At 38.1% G+C, this 24,586-nt stretch overlaps 1 protein-coding gene across 3 annotated transcripts in view; it reads left to right on the forward strand.

Annotated features, from left to right (window-relative positions):
* LOC132391693 (general transcription factor II-I repeat domain-containing protein 2-like) overlaps positions 1 to 24,586 on the forward strand; it is a 226,475-nt gene that overhangs the window by 138,603 nt on the left and 63,286 nt on the right. For all 3 annotated transcript variants that reach the window (XR_009511314.1, XM_059965222.1, XM_059965220.1), the window contains one exon: positions 16,228 to 16,319. Coding sequence is in view for 2 of the 3 variants with exons in the window: in XM_059965222.1 (XP_059821205.1) it covers positions 16,228 to 16,319 (92 nt within the window). In the remaining variant the exon portion in view is untranslated. The remainder of the gene's footprint in view (positions 1 to 16,227; positions 16,320 to 24,586) is intronic.

The following is a 24,586-nucleotide window of genomic DNA, read 5'->3' on the forward strand; positions in this document are numbered from 1 at the left end:
AGAAAATTCATCTAGTGCAATTTCACTTTCATAAAAACATGATTAATTTCCTTGATTTTCTCTGAACTTTTGATTGTTCATTTTTAAAAAATTCTTTAATAATAGATACCACCTTTTTCAATAACAAATATTCTGCCTAATGGTTAATATTCATTATTTTGTCACCTTGTCACAGGTCCTGTTTCTATGGGTTTAAAACTAAAGACGTAGATATTAAGGCATAGATACTTTAAATCTGTGATTTTACCAGTGCAATTAAGTTGTATTATCAGCAGCCCTTGTGAATATGATCAGAGAAAATAGACCAGACAATGTGGTTGTTTGCTATTTATATTCAATAAATCAGCAGTAACAACATTACAGAGACTTGTGATGCTTCCTGGGAGAAAACTGTTCTGAAGTGGTAGATTTGCCACAGGAATTAATCCAACTAACTCAATTGCCACAACCAAAAGACAAGATTAGAGAAGTTTAAAAGGAAAATGATAGCTATAAATTTGAAGAAATAAGGTTAGAAAGTTTTGAAAATGCTCTAAGCATCTTTTAGCTTTTGTGATGAGAGAAACAGAGATAATATTTCATGTCAGACATCAGGATTCCTACAAGACAGAAACCTCGGCCTAACATCTTCAGATGCTACCTCATTGGCCTCCTTTCTGTTATAATGTCAGAAGAGAGAAAGTTCAATTCCATTTATAAAAATAAGGTGAAATTTTAACTACCTTATTCATGGCATGCAATGACAATATTGCCACCACGTCTTCCACTATCAACATCCAGGTGACTGGCAGTGGCTAAGAGTGCCACACAGACCAGAACATTAGCAAGACCAGGAGCACAGGTACTTTGACCACCAGATCAGTTTCATTGCTGGTTATCCTTTGGCTTGTACAGGAGAGTGAAGAGGTAATCAAAGTTACAGGGAAATAGTCACCTCTAAGTTGCAGGAGGCAAGTAGCTGGGTGACTGTCAGGGGAGATGGAAATATGAATAGACAGTTAGGGCAGAACAACCCTGTGGACATTCTCCTCAAGAATAAGTTTACCATTTTGGATACTGTTGTGGGGGACGATCTCCCAGGGGAATGCCATGGAGACCAGGTTACTGGTACTAAGCATGGGTCCATGGTGCAGAAGGGAAGAGGGAAAATAGGCAAGTGGTAGTGATGGAAGACTCAATAGTTAGGGAAAGAGACAGGGGATTCTGTGGCCATGAACGAGACACCCAGATGGTGTTAGGGTCAGGGGCGTCTTGGATCATGTACGCCGCATTTTAGAGGGTGAGAGTAGAGCCCAATGTCTTGATGCATTTTGGTACCAATGATATAGGAAGAAAAAGCAAAGTGGTCCTGAAGAGAGAATTTAGAGTGCTAGGTAGAAAACTGAGAAGCAGAACCTCCAAGATAGTAATTTTTGGATGGCTACTTGTGTTACATGCCAGTGAGGATAGAAACAGGACGATTTGGCAGATTAATGCATGGCTGAGAAGCTGGTACAGGGAGCAGGGCTTCAGGTTCTTGGATCATTAGGATCTCCCCTGGAGAGGTACAACCTGAACTCAAGGGGGACTAATATTCTCGTGAGCGGGTTTGTTAGAACTGTTGGGAGGCTTAAAACTAATCTGGCAGGAGGCTGGGAACAGGAGTGAATGGATAGATAGTAAAAAAAAACAAATATAGCATGCAGTCAGATTGTCAGGAAGGGTAGGCAGAAGATAGGACAAAATTGCAGCCAGCAGTGTCAGTATCAGTGCATTGGGGATGCAGAATCAAAGAGGGTAGCAAATGCAGTACACAAAGTATCATATCTCAATGCATGGAGTGTAAGAAATAAGGTGGATGATCTTGTTGCACTATTACAGATTGTCAAGCATGATTTTGTGACCGTCTCTGAATCATAGCTGAAGGATGGTTGTAGTTGGGAGTTGAATATCCAAAGTTACAGGTTCTATCAAAGGGATATGAAGGTATCAGAGGGGATGGTATGGCTCAACTGGTAAAGAATGGCACCAAATCAGTAGAAAGATGTGACTTAGGATCGGAAGATGTTGAATCCTTGTGGGTTGAGTTAAGAAACTGCAAGGGTAAAAGGACATTGATGGCAGTTATATCCAGGCCTCCCAACAGTGGCTGGGAGCTGGACCACAGATTACAACAGGAATAGAAAAGGTGTGTCAATAGGGCAATGTTATGATAATCATGGGAGATTTTAACATGCAGGTTGATTTGGAAAATTAGGTTGATAATGGATCTCAAGTGAGTGAGTTCATCTGATGCCTATAAAATGGCTTTTTAGAGCAGTTTGTCAGCCTAGTACTGGATCAGCTATATGGATTGGGTTTTATGTAATGAATCGGCGGTGATTAGGGAACAAAGGTTAAAGGATCCTTAGGAGAGAGTGATCCCAATATGATTGAGTACAACTTGGAATGTAATAGGGAGAAAGTAAAGTCTGACATAGCAGAATTTCAGTGTAACAAAGGAAATTACAGTGGTATGAGAAAGGAGTAGGACAAAGTAACTTGGAAGGAGCTGCTGGCAGGGATGACAGCAGAGCAGCAATGGTATGAGTTTCTGGGAAAAATGAGGAATATGCAGGATGCTTGTTTTCCAAAAAGGAAGAGATACTCAGCTGGCAACATAGTGCAACCGTGGTTGACAAGAGAAATCAAAATTAATGTACAAGCAAAAGAGAGGGCATACAACAAAACAAAAAATAACAGGAAGACAGGGGATTGGGAAGCTTTTAAAAACCTACAGAGTGCAACTGAAAGAATCATTAGGAGGCAAAAGGTTAAAATATGAAAGCAAGCAAATAATATCAAGGTGGATAGTAAAAGCTATTTCAAGTATGTATAAAATGGAAGAGTGTATATAGGACCACTAGAGAATGAGGCCAGAGAAACAATAGTGAGAGACAGAAGGATGGGAGTTGATCTAAATGTGTATTTTGCATCAGCCTTCACTGTGGAAAACACGAACAGTGTGCCAGCTGTTGAAGGGGGTGAGGCAAGATAAGTGAGTGTAGTTCCTATTATAAGGGAGAAGATGTTCAAAAAGCTACAAGTCCTAAGGGTACATAAGTCACCTGAGCCAGATGAACTGTGCCTTATGGTTCTGAAAGAGGTAGCAGTAGAGATTGTGGAGGCATTAGTAATGATCTTTAAAAATTCATTGGACTCTGGCATGGAGCCAGAGGACTAGAAAATTGCAAATGTCACTCCATTCTTTAAGAAAGAAGGAAAGGCAGCAGAAAGGAAATTGTAGACCACTTAGCCTGACTTCAGTGGTTGGAAAGATGTTGGAGCCAATTGTTAAGGATGAGGTGATGGAGTACTTGATGACACAGATCAAGATACTGTAGTACAAAGTCAGCATGGTTTCCTTAAGGAAAGGTCCTGCCTGATGAGTCTGTTGGAATCCTTTGAGGAGATTACAAATAGGATAGATAAAGAGGATGCAGTGCATATTTTATATTTGGACTTTCAGAAGACTTTTGACAAGGTGCCACACATGAAGCTGCTTCCAAAGTTAACAGTTCATGTTATTATGGGAATATTACTGTTTTGGTTAAAAGAGCTGGCTGATTGGTAGGAGGCAGTGATTTGGGACAAAATAACCATTTTCTGGTTGGCTGCCAGCGACTAGTGGTTTTCCACAGGGGTCAGCATTGAGACTGCTTCTTTTTATGCTGTATATCAATGATTTAGATGATGAAGTAGATGGTTTTGTTGCCAAGTTTGAAGATGATATAATGACTGGTGGAGAGGCAGGTAGTTTTGAGGAAACAGGTAGGCAGCAGAAGGACTTAGATAGATTAGGAGAATGGGCAAGAAAGTGGCAAAGGAAATACAATGTTGGAAAATGCATGGTCGTGCCCTTTGGTAGAAGAATTAAATGTACATACTATATTCTAAATGGGGAGAAAATCAAAAAATCTGAGATGCAAAGGGACTTGGGAGTCCCTGTGCAGAACACCCTAAAGATTAACTTGCAGATAGATTCAGTGGTGAGGAAGCAAATGCAATGTTCACATTCATTACAAGAGGTCCAGAACTCTAGAGCAGGGATGTGATGCTGAGGCTTTGTAAGGAATTGGTGAGGCCTCACCTTGTGTGTCATGAACAGTTTTGGGCTCTTCATCTATGAAAAGATGTACTGGCATTGGAGAGGGTTTAGAGAAGGCTCACAAGGTTGATTCTGGGAATGAAAGGGTTAGTATACAAAAACCTTTTGATGGTTTTGGGTCCATGCTCACTGGCATTTAGAAAGTTGAGGAGGGATCTCATTGAAAGCTTTCGAATTTTGAAAGACCTACACAGAGTAGATGTGGAAAGGATGTTTCCTGTGGTGGGGTCTCTAGAATAAGAGGACACAGCTTCAGGATAGAAGGGATCCATTTAAAATAGAAATTTATTCAGCCAGAGGTTGGTGAATCTATGGAATTTGTTTCAACAGGCGACTGTAGAGACCAGGTCATTGGGTGCATTTAAGGCAGAGATTGATAGGCTCTTCACTGGACACAGCACCAAAGGTTACGGGAAGTAAGGTGGGGAGTGGGGCTGAGAAAGGGAATAAAGGACCAGCCGTGATTGAGTGGTGGAGCAGACTCGAAAGGCCAAATAGCCTGATTCTGCTCCTATGTCTTATGGTCTTATGGAATGGCTAACTTCTTATGTCCTCAAAGCCATTTTGCTATTTCTAATGCGCTAATCAAATAATATACTTTAATGCTCACTTAGTGCAGTTCTACAAATACCCAAGCAGCTAAATATTGTCCAGGAGAAAACAACTAGATCGATTGGAATCTCATCTGTTGATCTCTCCAACATAGCTGAACACACTCTGTTCCAATCAGATGGTGGGAAGTGAGCAAGTAAAATGTTAATGCTCTATCTTTTGCTGCCTTTGGAAGGGGTATTCATAGTGGTAGAGGGGATCAGATCATTCTCCAGCTAAAAACTCATTCAGAATGCTGAAAGGGGTGGCAGGAGAAGATGGGTCTCATGGTGGCAACAAATTGAGAGTGTTGGAAATTAGAAATAATAATCTTTAGAACAGAAGACCCAATGAAATGAAAGGAGACTGGGAAGAAGATAACTCAGAGTGCAGGACATGCATGGTCGTGTGCCCTGTGGATGATCGTGAATGGGAAGAGTTCTAAACGGAATGGTAGCAAACATTCTATATATTTCACAGGGAGAAAAGCAGAACTTGAACACACATGGGTCTTGTAGCAGTTTTATTTGATGCAAATGAACGAAAATTCAAGAACTTCATGTGTATAGCATGATTAAAATATGAATGCTATTGAAGATATCTAAAGTTTATCCAGTACTTTACAGAACAAAGACTGTGTTGTGAAATGTGTAAAATGTGTCTGTGCCACAGTTCAACTTCCCATTACTCAAGCATGATTAGAGGAATTCATGATAGTGATTTTCATCAGAAGATTCAAAATGATATTTTTGAAGTTTTATAATCATTTTAGTGATTTACTTTTGTAATTTTTACTCTGTTAAAGGAAATATGCATTTCTAACCACAGTAGGGTACTGCAACTTGTTATGTTAAAGTTCAATGTTTGTATGCAGAACTCTTAGATACTGAAAGAGGATCATTTCATTTTCTTTACATTCACTAATGTTTTTCAGTGGCAGGCTTTAAAATACATGCTTTTATCTCTTTGTAGTTTAAAAACTTTATGGATTTAGATTATGTGTAAATAGACCAATTAATCTTAATGGACATAGAGAACGTAAGATCCTACAGCATCAAGCTTGTTAGACTCTGGAAATACCACAAGGCTGAACTATGATGAAAACTATTTTCACAAATCTGAGCAAGAACTTAGCAAGTAAATGGTGTCCCATGTAGTAAGTGTTGAAAAGAATGCTTAAAGGAGTGCACAAACATTTTGAAATTGTATATTTCAAAGACATATGTATCAATTGTTTAATTGACCACATGGCTGTAATTGGGCGATAGAAGCTCATTGGGTTGGAAGGATGGATTATCATGCTGTATTTCTAAATAAATAAACAAACAATATAGTTAAGTATATTCAAGCTATAGGTCATTTTTTTTTTCTAGAAATGGAAGGAATTAAAGTATATGGTGGAAGAAGGTATTGCTGAAATAAGTTCAAGTTGAAGTTCAACTGTCATTCAACCATTCTCAGGAATCCAACTAAACAAAATAGCATTTCTCTGCGGCCAAATTACAAAACACAATATTAACACACAGTGCATATAAATATGATATCAGAAAAACATTCAGTTACAAAATATAAAAGAATAATAAAACTAAAGCTTATTATTACAATGGGATAAGCGTCCTTTACTTAAGATTAAACAGGATTGGGAGAAAGAACTCAATTTGACTTTTATATGGGAGGATTGGATACGGATTCTGAACTTGGTTAACTCTTCCTCGGTCTGTGCTAGTCATTCACTGATTCAATTTTAAATTGTACATCGTTACCATTGGACAAAAGAGCGACATTCTAAAAAATTTCCCATTGTTGACATGTATTGTGACAGATGTAAAACTGAGATAGCCACACTGACACATATGTTCTGGTCATGTTGTATATTAAATATTAAATAATAAATTGACTGCACTTTTTGGAATAATTCCTCAAAATATTCATGGTATTACTCTGTCTGACCAACATGTTATTGCATTTGTTATATTGATAGCTAGGAGGACCATTTTGTTGAAATAGAAGGATATATCTGCTCCTACTTTGTCACAACGGTTCTCTCAAGTGATGCTGTGTCTCACTTTGGAGAAAATTAGAAGTCAAACCTTTGAACCTTTATTTGAATTTGAGAGGAGATGGGGCTCATTTGCTCATTACAATCATTTGAGTTAACTGATAGATTTCCTCCACAATCTAAGTGTAAATTTTGTTTAGATTTTTTTTTCTTGTTGGCAGTTTGATGTTTATTTTTAGAAGCTTTCTATATGACGCATGGCTCCAGGGTTGTGCCCTCAATCCGTTCTTTTTTCTCACTTTTCTTGCTTAGTAGGGTTTTTTTAATTCACAAAAATTTTCAATCTTTAAGATAATTAAATTTTTTTGAGGTATTGTAAGTGCCTTCGATATACCTGTGTATTTTTGAATAATAATAATAAAAGATTTGAAAAGAAAGAAAACTAAAGCTCAGGTTCCTGAGTGACATGGCCTGTAGATTGATGGTGAATTGATATTGTTCTGGAGCCATAGCCATTCCTCATCTCATGCAAGTGCAACTGTACACTAACACAGTGCAGCTTGTTTTCCCAGAAGCGAACTCCAGATGGCACCACTGATGGGAAAGTTCAGCCCTCAACCCAGTACAGAATCCAGTGACACACAGCCATTTCCAGTGGCCACAACAAGTGACCCTGAGGCATATTGATCTTGTTCCCACAACAACCGAGGCAACGCAGCTCCTTGGCAGCTGGTCTCGTCAATGAATCGGACTCGCTGTATACCACATTACGAATGTTCAGCCGGGGCTTGTGATCACAAGTAAAACAACCAAACCTGTCAATTCCACCATTTGTTGGATCATGCACTGCTTTTGATGCCTTTTTCCCTAAGGGTCTGAAGCCATTAGCAACATGGTGTGCAACAAAACCAGCCCCATCACTATCCAACAACTCTCTAGTGGGCTAGACCTGCAGTGTACTTGATGTTCTTAATATCCAGCCGTGTCTTGCAAATGCAAAAAAATCATAAAGGTTTAACAATTGCACCTTTGTTTGGACCCAGAGAGGCTACTGTATCTGAGCATGCTTCCCATAGGATCAGCCATAAACTTATTTAATGGTAGATCAGCCATGACTAGTGGAATGGCCTCCACAGTTTTTTGTTTCTTATGACTTTTCTTCTTATGGATATCTCTGCAGAAATTGTAATGTTCAGTATATGTGATAGCCTAAGTCAGAAGTGACATCTACTGCTCAGTGCCCAAAGTACTTATGGTGCTTCAGTTGGCTTGTCATAAATTGTCAGCATGTTGTTAGGGCTGGGGATTTATAATTATGAGATTCACTAGCCTGCATTTGTTTTCTTTAGGACAAAGGAGACTGAGGGGTAATTTAGTTCTGATTGCCCAGAAAACACCTGCAAAAGGGCATATTTCCATTAGGGAAAAGGTTACCTAATGGATAAAGTAAATCTATTAATTATTACATGATTAGATGAGAATGAGGTACTATTTTTTTTACTCAAAATGTAATGGTGATCTAGAATTTGGTACCTGAAAGGTTAGTGAAGACAGAGCTATTTATCACACTGAATAAATATCTGGAGTTATAACTGAACAGCCATAATTAAACTAAGAGCTGGAAAATGGCTAAATATCTCTTAGTATTTGCCATCATAGATTTTTATGATTTCTGTGAAACAGTTATAAAATTAAAAGCCAGAAAACTAGGCTACATTTTTACTGTTATTCTCACTGTTACCAGTGTAAATTTGCTTCCAGTTTCCTATATGATCTCAGAGAGCAGAGCCTGTGTATGATTCACAGCAGAAAGAAAATTAGGTACTGTAGTCATCATGCATTGGGTGCTCAGACTGGATGTATGCAGAATAGCCAATTAGTGATGTCAATCTTCATTCAATACTGCCTGTAGCTATAAAGGCCTCCAACTGCCACTTTACTTAATAGCAATATCCCCCAGTGTACAACCCGTCACAAAGAAGTTTCTCTCTGCTCAAGAATAGGTGAATTTATCCCCCTTCTGATGGGTGAAGAGCGGCAAGGAGCTTCAGGGTTTTTATTATGCATATTACAAATTTCTTTTGGTATGAGTAAAAACAATTTCACTTAAAGAGTCAAATGTGCAAAACCGAACTCTCCTGGAAGTGCAAGGGTCAAGCTCACTAAATGTGCACGTTTTCTCCATCCGACTGGTGTATGATCACTGTTGTGAGTCTGAGACATTTGAGAGCATGATGATGCAATCAACTTGCAGCAGCAATGTTTTTACAAAATGTCAGACCACCATGTCAGAGTCCTCTGTGCCTGGAGGGTGACATGTATATCTCTTGAACAAAGGGCTCCAAATTCCAGAAACAAGAACATCATCATCACTGCTATGCACATATCTGGAATATGACCTGGTATGGCAATTCCAAGACAAGGGAATGCAAGAGGCTACAGAGAGTAGTAAACAAAACTTGGCTCATAAAGAACACAGCCCTATCAACAATTGAAAGCATCAACATGAGCTCTGCCTGAAAAAGATGGCATCCATCAACATAGTTAACCACCAATGTCATGCCCTCTTCGTCCAGCTATGATCAGGCAGGAGGTACACACCACCAGGTTCAGGAACTGATATTTTCCAGTAATAATCAGGATCTTGAACTGACCTGCACAACTCTAACTCTACTTCAGAAGCAGAACACTGCAGACCACCTCCTGAACTACCATCTGATGTTTCTGTCGGTGTTTTGTTTCCCTTTGCACTGATGTCTTACATTTCATACTATTTCTTAGTCTTCACTGCCATATATATAATTAAGATTAACTTATTTTCTGTGTGATGTCTGAACATACAGGCTCGTGATGCTGCTGCAAGCTTTTCATTGTACCTGCACCTCGCTGTCCTTGAGCATGTGGTGATATATTTGAGTTGACATGAACTTGAATTGACAACTTGACTTGCCCAACATTGGATCAGCACTTGACCAGATTTTCAGTTTCAAATCAGTCTGGAAACAAGCATGAGTACAAGTCATTGGAGATCCCATGCTTTCTGCATGCTTGCTGTTTTAACAATATGAATGTAACCCTTTGCAAAATGTGTGCAGCGAAATGAAGAGGAAGAAAAGAAGAAGAATGACTGGTTTTCAGTATGGATATGGCAGAGTCAGAATCTGTTTCTATTGCAATGTATATATGTGTAAACTATGAGAGGGAGCAGTTTTAGTGGAGATCTGAGGGATCAATGTTTTACATGAAGAGTATCAGTATCTGGAATGAGCTGACAGAGGAGGTGGAAGAGGCAGGAGCAACATTTAAAACTCATCAAGGCAATTACTTTATTGAGAAAGGCATAGGGGGATATGGATTAGTGTGACTAGAATAGATAAGCATGATATTTGGCATAGATACTTTGGGCTAAGGGGCTTGTTTCTATTCTGTACGTTTCTGTGAATTTCTAACCTATAACTTTTCTTCATTTCCCAAGCATGAATCCAAGCATCCAGTCACCTTACAGGGTAAAGTTAGTAAGTTGTGGGCATGCTATGTTGGCTGTAGAAGCACGGTGTTACTAGTGGGCTGCCCCAATGCATCTCTGGACTGTATTGATTGTTGGTGCAAACAACTCATTTCATTGTATGTTTGGATATTTTGATATACATGTGACAAATAAAGCTAATGTCTCTTGCACTATCAGAGATATACAGCCTTCTGAATGAAATATTGAATTGAGATCCAATTCACCACATGAAAGAATTCAACTCACTTTGAATTGTTTATTTCATGGATTGGGAGGTTTGATTGGCAGCTGATTACAATTATTATGTTGGTGAAAAGGTACTCAAGCTATTTATTACAGACAAACATTTCTGTTCTGAGCTAAATGGGCAAATAACAATTACAGCAACATCATGAAACACACAGAGGTTAAAGGTGAGGTGCTATTTTTGCCAGCAACTTATGACAACACCGCAAAATGCCAGATTGCTATGTGCATCCTTCATAATTTACTTTTTTTCCCCAGAGCATTTCCATCCATAAATAATTAACAATAATAATAATGAGGAAAAGCAACTGAAATAAAGGAAGGAAATTATTAAAGATGCACTATAACTCATTCAAATTAAATAAGGAAACCAGTATTACGTTACCAGTGGGAGGGAGAAACAGGAAGTCTCCTGTTACTCCTTAAAGGAGAATTGTATTCCCTACATACTTAGACCTTTGAAATTGGATTTACACATCAGGTAATAATATCAAAATTCAATCCAAGAAATGGTAGTTTATAAATAAATCACACTTCCCTTCCCTAGTGGCCTTGAAAATAACATAAATGGAAAAAAATAACTGGGTGTAGGCATTAAATATTCAACAATCATCTCATTCTATTCTTGTGTACTTGTATCTGACATTACTGCACTCTTCACTGATAATGCTTCCCAGCTGTAATTTAATTTGTGTATCTTTGTACACTGATGGGCTGCTCAATTCCAGCACATTTAAACAGCTTTCTTTTTTCCTACCTGGGTCACTTTAGCCACAGTGCAATTGATTTGGTTTGCACAAAGGATTTTGTCAGAAATCTCAGTTGAAATTAATAGTCAGATTTACTTAACACAGTGACATAGAAACATATCTTTTACAGGCTGAAAGTACACAATCTGACATTCATGATAGATCAATTTAGTGGTTTCAACATTTTCCATAAACAGAGATAAGAAGACCATTTTCATCCTCTTTACTCTCCCCCATATTAATCTTTACTTTGTACAAAATGTAGGTGAGGGGGAAGTTAATAATTCACTGTATTGCTTCTTATCATCTCTAACCTGATTTTGTGTAGTCTGTTTTGATGTTAGGTGATATAACAAATGCTTAAATATGTATTTTGCCAGTACGATTTTTGGTTTCTGACATATTGTATCTGCAAAATGTATTGAATTGAAATTTAAAGTAAAATGGCTCTGTTTTGTATCTGCACACATTGTGCTTTCTGAGAGGGGTTTTCCACTTGTATTGAACTGTTTTATGCATATATGCAACAAAATTATCAACTGAAATTTTGAATTGTCTAACCTTGTTGATGGAGTTGGATTCACTGCAATTGGTTACTGTATATCTTATTTGTGAACTTGTAGATTGTAGAATTTCTGCAGATTTGTACCATGTTGAAAAATGATGTTGAAAACAATGATGTTGAAAAATCCATGAGCTTCTTGTTTCAACTATCACCTATTCTTCACTTGCAATGTGACCCATATGTGAATATTCCCTCCTGGATACTTATCAAGCTAATTCTTATAGTACGATTAACTATGTGCTATGAACCAGAAGTTATTAGAGATCCTAAGGTAAAAGAACCCTTAGGAGTAAAGGGATTATAATGTGATTGAATTCACCCTGAAATTTGAGACGGAGAAGCTAAACTCAGTTGTATAAATATTACAGTGAAATAAACAGAATTACCATGCTAGGAGAGAGGAGTTAGCCAGAATTCATTGGAAAACAACATCGGCTGGGATGATGACAGATCAGCAATGGCTGAAAATTTTGGAAGCAATTTGGAAAGCACATAATATATATATCCCAAAGAGGAAGAAGTATTCTAGTAGAAATATGTCACAGCTGTGGCTAACAAGAGAAGTCAAAGCCAACTGAAAAGCCAAAGAAAAGGTATGTAATGGAGCAAAAATCAGTGGGAATTTAGAGGATTGGAAAGACTTTAAAAACCCAACTCAAAGAAACCAAAAAAGTCATTAGGAAGGTGATGAAACATGAAAGTAAGCTAGCCAATAATATTAAAGAGTATACCAAAAGTTTCTTCAGGTATATAAACTGGAAAAGAGAGGCAAGGGTGGATATTAGACTGCTGGAGAACAATGCCAGAGAGACAGTAATGGGCGACAACAAAATAGCAGACAAGCTAAAAAAGTAATTTGCATCAGTCTTCACTATGGAAGACACTAATAGTGTTCATGGAAGTTCAGGGATCATGAAGTGCATGAAGTTACCATAACTAGAGAAAAAACGTTCTTGAGAAACTGAAAGTCTGAAGAGAGGTAAGTCACCTGGCCAAATGTTATAAACCACAGGATTCTGAAAGAGGTGGCAGAAGAGATTGTGTAGGTATTAATAATGATCTTTCAAGTATTACTAGGTTCTTCAATTGGCTCTGGAAGAATGGAAAATTGCAAATGTCACTCCAAGAAGGGAGAAAGGCAGAAGAAAGGAATCTATAGGCTCATTAGTTTGAACTCAGTGGATGAGATGATGTTGGAGTAAGGTTTCAGGGTACTTGTAGGCTCATGATGAAATAGGCTGTAGTCAGCATGGGTTCCACAAGGGAAGCTGTTGAAATAACAAGAAGGATAGACAAAGGAGAATCAGATGATGTTGTGTAGTTGGATTTTCAGAAAGCCTTTGACAAGGTGCCACTCATGAGGCTGTTTAAAAAGCTATGAGCCCATGGTATTAAGGAAATGTTCTAGCATGGATAAAGCATGGTTGATTGGCAAGAGGCAAAGTGTGGTAATAAAGGGAGCCTTTTCTGGTATTCTATTGGTGACTAGTAGTGCTCCACAGGGATCTGTGTTGGGACTGATTCTTTTGACGTTATCGGTCAATGATTTGGATGATGGAATTGATGGCTTTGTCACAAAGTTTTTAGATGATGTGAAGATAAATGGAGAGGTAGGTAGTTTTGAAGAAGTAGAGACACTAAAAAAGGCTTAAACAGACTAGGCGAATGGGCAAAAACGTGGCAGATGGAATAAAGTGTCGGGAAGTGTATGATCATTCACTTTTGTAGAAAATATGAAAGAGTTAACTATTTTCTAAATGAAGAGTAAATACAAAAACCCAAGGCACAAAGAGACCTGGGAGTCCTTATGCATGACTGCCTAAAGATTAATTTGCAGGTTGAGTTTGCATTGTGGAAGGCATATGTGATGTTAGTATTCATTTCAAGAAGACTAGAATATAAAAGGAAGGATGTAATATTGAGACTTTTAAAGCACTGGTGACGCCTTGCTTGGAGTGCTGTGAGTAGATTTGGGCCCCTTATCTTAGAAAGGATGTGCTGAAACTCGAAAATGTTCAAAGGAGGTTCATGAAAATGATTCCATGATTGAGTGGGCTCGCATTGGAAGAGTGTTTGATGGCTCTGGGCCTGTATTCATTAGAATTCAAAAGAATGAGGGGTGACCTCATTGAAACCTATCTAATGGTGATAGGCATTTATAGATTGGATGTAGAGAGGATGTTTCCTATGGTGGGAGAGTCTAAGACAAGTGAACACAGCCCGAGAATACAGAGGTGTCCTTTTAGAAAGGAAATGAGGATGAATTTCTTTAGCCAGAGAGTTGTGATCTGTGGAATTCTTTGTCACAGGCATCAGTGGAGTACAAGTCGTTTTGTGTACTTAAGGCAGAGGTTGATAGATTCTTTATTGGTCAGGGCATGAAGGTATACGACGAAAATGTAGGATACTGGGACTAAGTGGACATTTGGATTAGCCATGATGAAATGGTGGAGCAGACTCGATGGGCCAGGCGGGCTAATTCTGCTCCATATCTTATTGTCTTCTGGTGTATTACTATTGCAATTTTATAATAAATAAATTATCAAAAGAACATTTCTTCCTATCTTAATTCCTGTAAAAGTTGTGCCCCTTTCTAACTTCAACATCTTTTCATTCCTTTAACCTTAATTATAAGACTTGAAATTTTGTTTTTTTTTTATCTCACACAAAGATTATCCATTCTACTACTGAATAGAATTGTATTTGTCAGAGTTCCTATCTGAAAACAGCATGAGGGGTTTGGGTGTTTGTCTGTTACTTTCATTATTAAAAATTGATGAACCAGCAATCATTGATACCAGCTTATTGAAATGTGTAAACTCTTGCAGTTCCCAATTAGAAATCCAGTTTTTCCATGTTTTCCTTCTTTCCATCTCTTTCTCATATTTTTTGGCCATATCATTCACATCTTTTGCTCCAAACCCCATTTTCCCTTTACTTTTCATTGTTTTTTTTAAACTTTTTTTTATTGCATTTTTAAATGATTACAAAGTATGAAAAAACAATATATATAACCCTTACCCCCTCCCCTTAACCCCTCCCCCCTAACTGCCCTAAAGAAAAAAAAGAAAGAAAGAAAGAAAGAATGCCGTATAAATTCGCCTTTTACTTTTCATTGTTGTGAACATTATAATTTATTCTGGAGATGAGTGTCAAATACTCAAGAAGAAGCCGTTTGCTTGTCAAAATGGAATATTTTTACTACTGACAATCATTGTTATTAGTATAATGTTCCCTTCTCTCTCATAATTGATGCTGGTGGTGTATTAACAGTTCAAGGAATTGAGAATGATTTGGCATCAAAACAAGTTCTTTAGCATTCTGACCAACTATGATGAAAAATCACAAGCCAGAGGCAGAAAATTAATCTTGGTACTTCATATCCAATGAACCTAAATTTTTCATAGAAACCAGTCTTTTAAAATAATAACCTAAGAAACTTTGGCAGCAATTACCACAGGGTTACTGTCATGCAGGGGCTGGGGATGCTGGGTGGCATGAATTCTTACACATCATGCAATGTTTTTGAAGGAATGTAATCTAAAACATGAATCCAGGTGAAACAAACTCCTCACTTTCATAAAACTATCAGGAGCCACGAGTGACACCGAACAGCATTCAATGCATGTTTTGATATCAGCTGCAGAAAATTAATTTGCGCTTGAATGCTTATTAAAGGCATCCAGCCACTCATACAAGAAGAAGTTTTACATGGCTGATTAAGTCTTGTTTGTGTATTATGTATAAAAGACCACACTTACCTCCTGTGCAGGTGGGAAAGCAGGCTTAAATCATCTGACAGCAGGCCTTTTGAAGCTTGTGCTCCGTTGTTTAGACACCTGGTTTCATCTCCTAGTTCCAGCAGCCCCTGTTTGTCCAAACTAACTATTGGTTTCCTCCATCTCCAATACTTACTATCCCTGTTAGACTCCAAATATCCCTTTTCTTTGTCCATAGAACATAAAATATAGAATTGTTCAGCACAGGAACAGGCATTTCAGTGCATGATGCTGTGCTGAACTAATTAAACTGGTAATTAAATGCAAAACTGAACTAATCCCTTCTGCCTTCACAATATCCATATCTCCACTCTCTCCACATCCATGCAGCTCTTTATTTGATGTGATCTCTCTCAAAGTCCTTTCCTCAAATGCTAATTGTCCAAAGTCTTATTTATCATATTCCTTTCATTTGATACCATACCTTCTTCACCTATGCTTCCGGTTAAGATGACACTACAGAACATGTGCAACATCTCACTGGCAGTTAAAAAGTTAAGAAATCCGACTAAAGTCATCACTAACAATATGTTATCAGAGGTAAATTATGTTAAATTATCGGCACAAACAGTGAAGGGGAAAGCAATGGTGAGGCGAGTTCGGGGAATGAGCCGAAATGGTAAATTGCAGAAACGTTACAGATGAAGTTCTGTTGCTCGTACAGATGGTCTGCGAGTGGAGTTGGATCGCTCTGGGAACCAAGAAGAGAAGTTGAGGCCTGGGCAGAGGAGATTCAATGCCTGTACATCTGGCCAGGTAGGATCACTCTGGGTGCTGAGTTTATTTCAGGAGTGTGGGGTTTTCTAGTGAAAACTGGGCCCGGACTGAATCAGTGGGTAGTGTGGCTTCGGCTAAGAGCCATTCACAGTAACGAGCTATGATCTGCTGTTTAAGTACCGGCCCAGACTGGAGATGAGAGATGTTTAACCCTGTCACTTGGGTGCTGGACCCTTTCACTGTTCTGTTATTTGGTAAATTTGAACATTGGCCAAGATACGCTGAAAAGTCAGTGTGTCAGGATCCGAGGCAAGAGACGATTTTGCTTGTTCTCCGCAATGGTCACTCCTCTCTCCGTGACGCTGAGGCTATAAAGATTGTTCTGGCTGCTGTGCACTGTGCCCACTAATATGATGAACTTTGGGTCTACTCCCAGCTGACCCGGGGTTCAGACAGGAGGACTCAATTTGGATCGGAAAGTTGTTGTTGATTTCAATTATTTTCATGATTTGTGTTTTTTTACCTTTCTCTTGTGCATTGAGTATTGGTCGTTTGTGTATTTTTTCTTTAATTGGGTTCTTTCGGGTTTCTTTCTTTGTGGCTACTTGTAAGCAAACAAATCTCAAGGTTGATTAATTTATACATTCTTTGATTATAAATATATTCTGTCTGTCCATGCTATCTCTTCCCTTAACATTCCTTCTCTCCATGTGCTCCTTTGGCCCATGCAACCTTTATCCCTTGTTGCCCCTGATGACAGACCTTCTGAATCTCCAGTCTCCTCTTTGCCCATCTTCTGCAATCTGCCCTATATAATGCCTCTAGCAGTTATCATATGCAGACAAATGGAGGAGACAGAAACTTTGAGGAATATGCCTCATCTGGCACCAGCTACACTTGTCAGTGTGTAGACAATGTGGTACCTCACGAACAGTGATGTCACAGCCCAACATGAAAGAGGTGTGGTCCTTACTAAAAGCCCGGAATATCGCTTTCAAGTCTCGAGACAGAACAGCTGTCAGAGCAGACAGGAGAAACCTCATTTTAGGCATCAAGAGGGCAAAGACAGCCTACATGCAAATATTCAGAAACATCTGTCCTATAATGATTCCTGGCATATGTAGCTGGGCATCAAGAACATTACTGACTACTCAACCAATGCCAGCATTGACCGAATCAACAATGTTTTTCTCCCTGATGCTCTAGATAATTTTTATGCATGCTTCAAGGCAAGCAACACACCAACAGCAAAAGCTGCTGCCCGCCCAGGTAAACAGCGACTGCCTGTAACACGGCAGACAAGAGACAGATGTAAGTCTGCCAGGCTAGACAACATCCCAGGCTAAGTACTCAGGGAGTGTGCATACCAGTTCATAAATATCTTCACAGACATCTTCAACACTCCACACACTCAAGTTCCTAATTTCATATGCTTCAAATGAGCCACCATCATCCCTGTACAAAAGAACTTGACACCTTCAGAATTAAACAACTACTACCCAATGACGATGATGCCAATCTTCATGAAGTGCTTCGAATGTAGTGGTGCATACTAAAAACTCCATTCCTGCCACATTGGACACTCAGCAATATTTACCGACAAAAACTGTTCCACGACAGATACGATAGTGACTGTCATGCACCTGGTCCTGACACATCTAGAAAACAAGGGCACATGTCAGAATACTATTCCTGGATTCATTCACCATTCAAAACTATTGTCCCACAGACCTTGCTAAACAAACTCATACTCTGCCAGCTAGATACATCTGTGTGCAACTGGGTGTTGGACTTCCAAAACAACAGACTTCGGATAGTCAGGATGCCCAACCGCTCCTCCATCACCATCATCCTCAACATAGATGCCCCCCCCCCACCCCCCAGGGCTGTGTGCTGAGCCCTTTGCTGTACACTCTGCTCACACATGGCTGCATGGCCCAACATTCGAGTAATGACATTGTCAAGGTCACCGATGACACAATGATGGTGGGGTTCATCATCAACATCAATGAGGTGGCCTACAGAGAGCAGGTGGTAGAGTACAAGGTCTGTTGCCAGGCCAATAATCTCTTCCTCAATGTTACCATCTTCAGGAGAACTTGCACCTCTTCTATACCTCTTTACATCAGCAACACAGTTCTAGAAACCACAAGCAATATCAAGCTCCTGGGAGTGCACATCTTGAACCATCTCCCATGATTCCAGAACACAGTCCACGTAATCAGGAAAGCTCACAAATGCCTCTAATTTCTGAGCAGTCTGAAGAGAGCTGGACTATGCACTGCTATACTCACGACCTTCTACAGGTATAAAGTAGAGAGCATCCTAACATGTTGCATCTCAGCATGGTACAGAAAATGCACTGCGGAAGACAAGAAGGCTCTACGATGAGCAGTCAAAATTGCCCAGGGCATCACTGGCACCAGTCTATGGACTATCAAGGACATAGATCCTTGATCCTTGATCCCCCCGGGGAGGGGGGGGTGCATCCATGTTGATCTTTCTGTATATACAGAAAGATGCCAGTAAAGGGCTGTAACATCATGAAGGGTCCCACCCACCCTGCTCATGGTCTGTTTGTCCCACTTCCCTTAGGGAGAAGACTACATAACATTCAAACCAGGACCACCAGACTCATAAACAGTTGCTTTGTAGAAAGGTTTGAGGGATGGTTAAATGATTTTATAACAAAGCATAATATACTCTGTGAACAACAATATGGTTTCAGAAAAAAGCAGAACCAATACAGTAGCATTAATAGATTTTGTAGAAGAAATACCAAACGCTATAGAAAGAAAGAAATACACGGTGAGAATATTCCTTGATCTAAAAAAAGCATTTTACACCATTGACCATAAGCTATTATTAACAAAATTAGAAAGCTATGGTATTAGAGGAGTGGCACATGACTGGTTAAGTAGTTATTTGGAAAACAGGTATCAGTAGTACATATAAACAGCTTGAATTCAAAACTTCTGACGGTAACGTGGTGTTCCACAAGGTTCAGTGCTTCGTCTATTGCAGTTCATTTTGTATATAAACGATATATGGATGGTCTTTCAGACATTAAAATGTATATTATTTGCTGATGATACAACTATATTTTGTAGTGGGGAATATCTGAAACAACTTTTGGATACAGTGGAGAAAGAACTAAAAATTATAAAGAAATGGTTTGATACCAACAAATTATCACTGAATGTAAGTAAAACTAAATTTATAATATTTGAAAACCGTGTACCAAACTCATATAGTAAACTTAGAATAAATGATGTTGAAATTGATAGGGTATCCGAAACAAAATTTTTAGGGGAGGTAATAGATAGTAAATTAAGATGGAAACCATGAATAAATTATGTCAAGGCAAAAATGTCAAAATCTATTGCAATATTGTACAAAGCGCAAGATTTCTTAAATCAGGTATCTTTGTATACATTATACTTATAGTCCCATACATGACTTACTGTGTAGAGGTGTGGGGAAATACATACAAAACAAATACAAATTCAATGTTGCTATTCCAAAAGAAAGTGATACAAATTGTAAATGAGACAAGATATTATGAGCCAACCAATCCACTATTTATTTAACTAAATACTTTAAAATTCAGAGATTTTGTAGATTTTAAAATAATACAACCTAGGTTTAAAGTAAAAAATGGACAGCTACAACAAAGTATCCAAAGGTTGTTTAAAATGAGAGAAAGTCAGCATGATTTGAGAGGAACATGTATATTCCAAACACAACAAAGGATAAGAACAAATATAAAAAATCATTGTATTTTAGTCAGAGGGGTGAATCTATGGAACAGTTGTAGTAAGAATTTAAAAACATGTACTACATTACACTTAACAAGTTTAAAAAAGTATTTAATAATTATTTAATGAACAAATGTAAAATACATGATTTAAAATAAATGGGAGTAATGTAAATAAATGATATTTGGAATTAGATTTTGTTAAAAGACTATGATTTTTTTTTTTGTTTTTGATTTGATGATTGACACCAAGTATGTTATGTATAAGTAAGAGGGGTAGGAGTAATAAGCTGTAGCTTCAGCCTACATTCTGTCTGTTTTAAAGAATATCTATGTTTTTAGTTGTAATTTTGTCCTATGAAATCATCGTTGTATATAACCATATAACAATCACAGCACGGAAACAGGCCATCTCGGCCCTCCTAGTCCATGCCGAACTCTTAATCTCACCTAGTCCCACCTACCTGCACTCAGCCCATAACCCTCCACTCCTTTCCTGTCCATATACCTATCCAATTTTACCTTAAATGACACAACTGAACTGGCCTCTACTACTTCTACAGGAAGCTCATTCCACACAGCTATCATTCTCTGAGTAAAGAAATACCCCCTCGTGTTTCCCTTAAACTTCTGCCCCCTAACTCTCAAATCATGTCCTCTTGTTTGAATCTCTCCTACTCTCAATGGAAACAGCCTATTCACGTCAACTCTATCTATCCCTTTCAAAATTTTAAATACCTCGATCAAATCCCCCCCTCAACCTTCTACGCTCCAATGAATAGAGACCTAACTTGTTCAACCTTTCTCTGTAACTTAAGTGCTGAAACCCAGGTAACATCCTAGTAAATCGTCTCTGCACTCCCTCTAATTTATTGATATCTTTCCTATAATTCGGTGACCAGAACTGCTCACAATATTCTAAATTTGGCCTTACCAATGCCATGTACAATTTTAACATTACATTCCAACTTCTGTCAATGCTTTGATTTATAAAGGCCAGCGTTCCAAAAGCCTTCTTCACCACCCTATCTACATGAGACTCTACCTTTAGGGAACTATGCACTGTTATTCCTAGATCTCTCTGTTCCACTGCATTCCTGAATGCCCTACCATTTACCATTTACCATTTACCATTTGGATTATTCCTGCCAAAATGTAGAACCTCACACTTCTCAGCATTAAACTCCATCTGCCAACATTCAGCCCATTCTTCTAACCAGCATAAATCTCCCTGCAAGCTTTGAAAACCCACCTCATTATCCACAACACCTCCTACCTTAGTATCATCAGCATACTTACTAATCCAATTTACCACCCCATCATCCAGATCATTTATGTATATTACAAACAACATTGGGCCCAAAACAGATCCCTGAGGCACCCCGCTAGTCACCGGCCTCCATCCCGATAAACAATTATCCACCACTACTCTCTGGCATCTCCCATCTAGCCACTGTTGAATCCATTTTATTACTCCAGCATTAATACCTAACGACTGAACCTTCTTAACTAACCTTCCATGTGGAACTTTGTCAAAGGCTTTGCTGAAGTCCATATAGACTACGTCCACTGCCTTACCCTCGTCAACGTTCCTCGTAACTTCTTCAAAAAATTCAATAAAGTTTGTCAAACATGACCTTCCACGCACAAATCCATGCTGGCTACTCCTAATCAGATCCTGACTATCCAGATAATTATTAATACTATCTCTAAGAATACTTTCCATTAATTTACCCACCAATGATGTCAAACTGACAGGTCTATAATTGCTAGGCTTACTTCTAGAACCCTTTTTAAACAATGGAACCACATGAGCAATACGCCAATCCTCCGGCACAATCCCCATTTCTAATGACATCTTAAAGATCTCCGTCAGAGCTCCTGCTATTTCTACACAAACTTCCCTCAAGGCCCTGGGGAATATCCTGTCAGGACCCGGAGATATATCCACTTTAAACTTTCTTAAAAGCGCCAGTACTTCCACCTCTTTAATTATCATAGGTTCCATAATTTCCTTACTTGTTTCCCACACCTTACACAATTCGATATCCTTCTCCTTAGTGAATACCGAAGAGAAGAAATCGTTCAAAATCTCTCCCATCTCCCTCGGCTCCACACATAGCTGACCACCCTGATTCTCTAAGGGGCCAATTTCATCCCTCACTATCCTCTTGCTTTTAATATAACTAGAAACCTTTCGGATTTACTTTCACCTTATTTGCCAAACCAACCTCGTATCTTCTTTTAGCTTTTCTAATCTCTTTCTTAAGATTCCTTTTACATTCTTTATATTCCTCGAGCAATTCTTTCTTTTTCTTTTTCAATCTTTTTATTGAATTTCATATATAAAAGAAACATAATATAATAATAAATAGGTTATAAATACATAAGACTTGAAATTGAATTAGTAGTAGGATAACAATATCCTATTAAAATATCAACATAGAAACATAGTACATTATCAATCAAGTCTATAATAATTATCTGAAAAAATAAAAATAATCATCAAAAGAAAAAGAAAAAATTAAAAAATACAGGCAAAAAATATGAAAAAAAACACTAAACTAAACTAACATGGGCAATAATAACAGTTTATTTATATATGATAGTGCCAAAAACTCCGGAACTCCATACCTGAACAAGGATAAGTAAAGAGAAGGTCTGGAAGAGGCCAAATTAATTCATATGAAAATGTCGAATGAACGGTCCCCAAGTTTCTTCAAATTTAATTGATGAGTCAAAAATAGTGCTTCTAATTTTTTCCAAGCTCAGAAAAGAAATAGTTTGAGAGAACCACTGGAACGTGGTAGGAGGATTTACTTCTTTCCAATTTTGAAATATAGACCTTCTGGCCATTAATGTTACAAAAGCAATCATTCGTCTAATTGAAGGGGAAAACTGATTATCATCCTCATTTGGTATACCAAAAATTGCAGTAATAAAATGAGGTTGTAAATCGATATTCCAAACTGAGGAAATGGTAGCAAATATGTCCTTCCAATAGTTATGTAAAGCAGGACATGACCAAAATTGAGCAATTCCTTTACTCCATGCTGCCTGTATCTATTGTAGACATCCCTCTTTTACCGAACCAAGTTTCTAATATCCCTTGAAAGCCATGGTGCTTTCAAACCTTTAACCTTTCCTTTCGACCTAACAGGAACATAAAGATTCTGTACCCTCATAATTTCACCCTTAAATGACCTCCATTTCTCTATTACATCCTTCCCATAAAACAATCCACTCTCTCTAAATCCCTTTGCATCTCCTCAAAGTTAGCCTTTCTCCAATCAAAAATCTCAACTCTCGGTCTTGTCCTGTCCTTCTCCATAATTATATTGAAGCTAATGCTATTATGATCACTGGACCCGAAGTGCTCCCCAACACATACATCTGTCAGCTGACCTATCGCATTCCCTAACAGGAGATCCAACACTGCCCCATCTCTAGTTGGTACTTCTATGTATTGTTGCAAAAAACTATCCTGCACACATTTCACAAACTCTAAACCATCCAGCCCTTTTACAGAATGAGCTTCTCAGTCTACATGGAAAATTAAAATCTCCCACAATCACCACCTTGTGTTTACTACAAATATCTGCTATCTCCTTACACATTTGCTCTTCCAACTCACGCTCCCTATTAGGTGGCCTATAATGCAGTCCTATCAGTGTTACTACACCCTTCCCATTCCTCAATTCCACCCAAATAATCTCCCTAGAGGAGCTCTCTAATCTATCCTTCCAAAGCACTGCCATAAGATTTTCTCGGATATGATGCTTTTTGTTATGTTTGTGCTGACTGAAATAAATTAATTTCATTCATTCATTCATTCTTTCCCCATGCAGTAAGTCTAATCAACACCTTCACATATTAACCCACCTATCTGCAACTCCCACCCCACTACTTTATTATTTCCTGTCAGTCAACCTTTGTACAGACAGTCGTATATGTCTTTTTTATGGACATACAATCAATATATATATATATATATATATGCTATCTTTTGTATTCATATTGATTGCATTCTTTTGCTTTCAGTGTTCTTTACTTTATACTGTTTCATTTGTGCTGCATCAGATCTGGAGTAAAAATAATTTCATTCTCCTTTACACTTGTGAGCCTCAAATGACATTAAACAACCTTGAATCAATAGTATTATCATCTGATAACTGGAGCCATTAAATTTTAAAGGTGATCTTTCAGTTCCAAGCAGCAGAAAATTAACATATTTTCATATGCTGAAAAGTTATAAGGCTTTACTACATTAAATATGTCTGTTACCAGAGTTAAATACCAAATCACTTATATTCTTTAATTGGTTCTATGGTATAGAATTATATGGAACCTTGCAGGAAAAGAGGACATTCTGCTAGTCATACTTGTGCCAATTCATTGAAATGGAACCGACCAATTAATGTTTGTCCCTATCATTTCGCCATGGCCCTGCATTTTTTTGTCCTTTAACTTTATATACAATTCTCTTTCTGATTGAATCTATTTCACATACAGGCAATGGTTTCAATAGCATAACAATTTATTATAAATG

The sequence above is a fragment of the Hypanus sabinus genome, chromosome 3 (assembly GCF_030144855.1).
Source record: "Hypanus sabinus isolate sHypSab1 chromosome 3, sHypSab1.hap1, whole genome shotgun sequence".
Classification (NCBI taxonomy): Eukaryota; Metazoa; Chordata; class Chondrichthyes; order Myliobatiformes; family Dasyatidae; genus Hypanus; species Hypanus sabinus.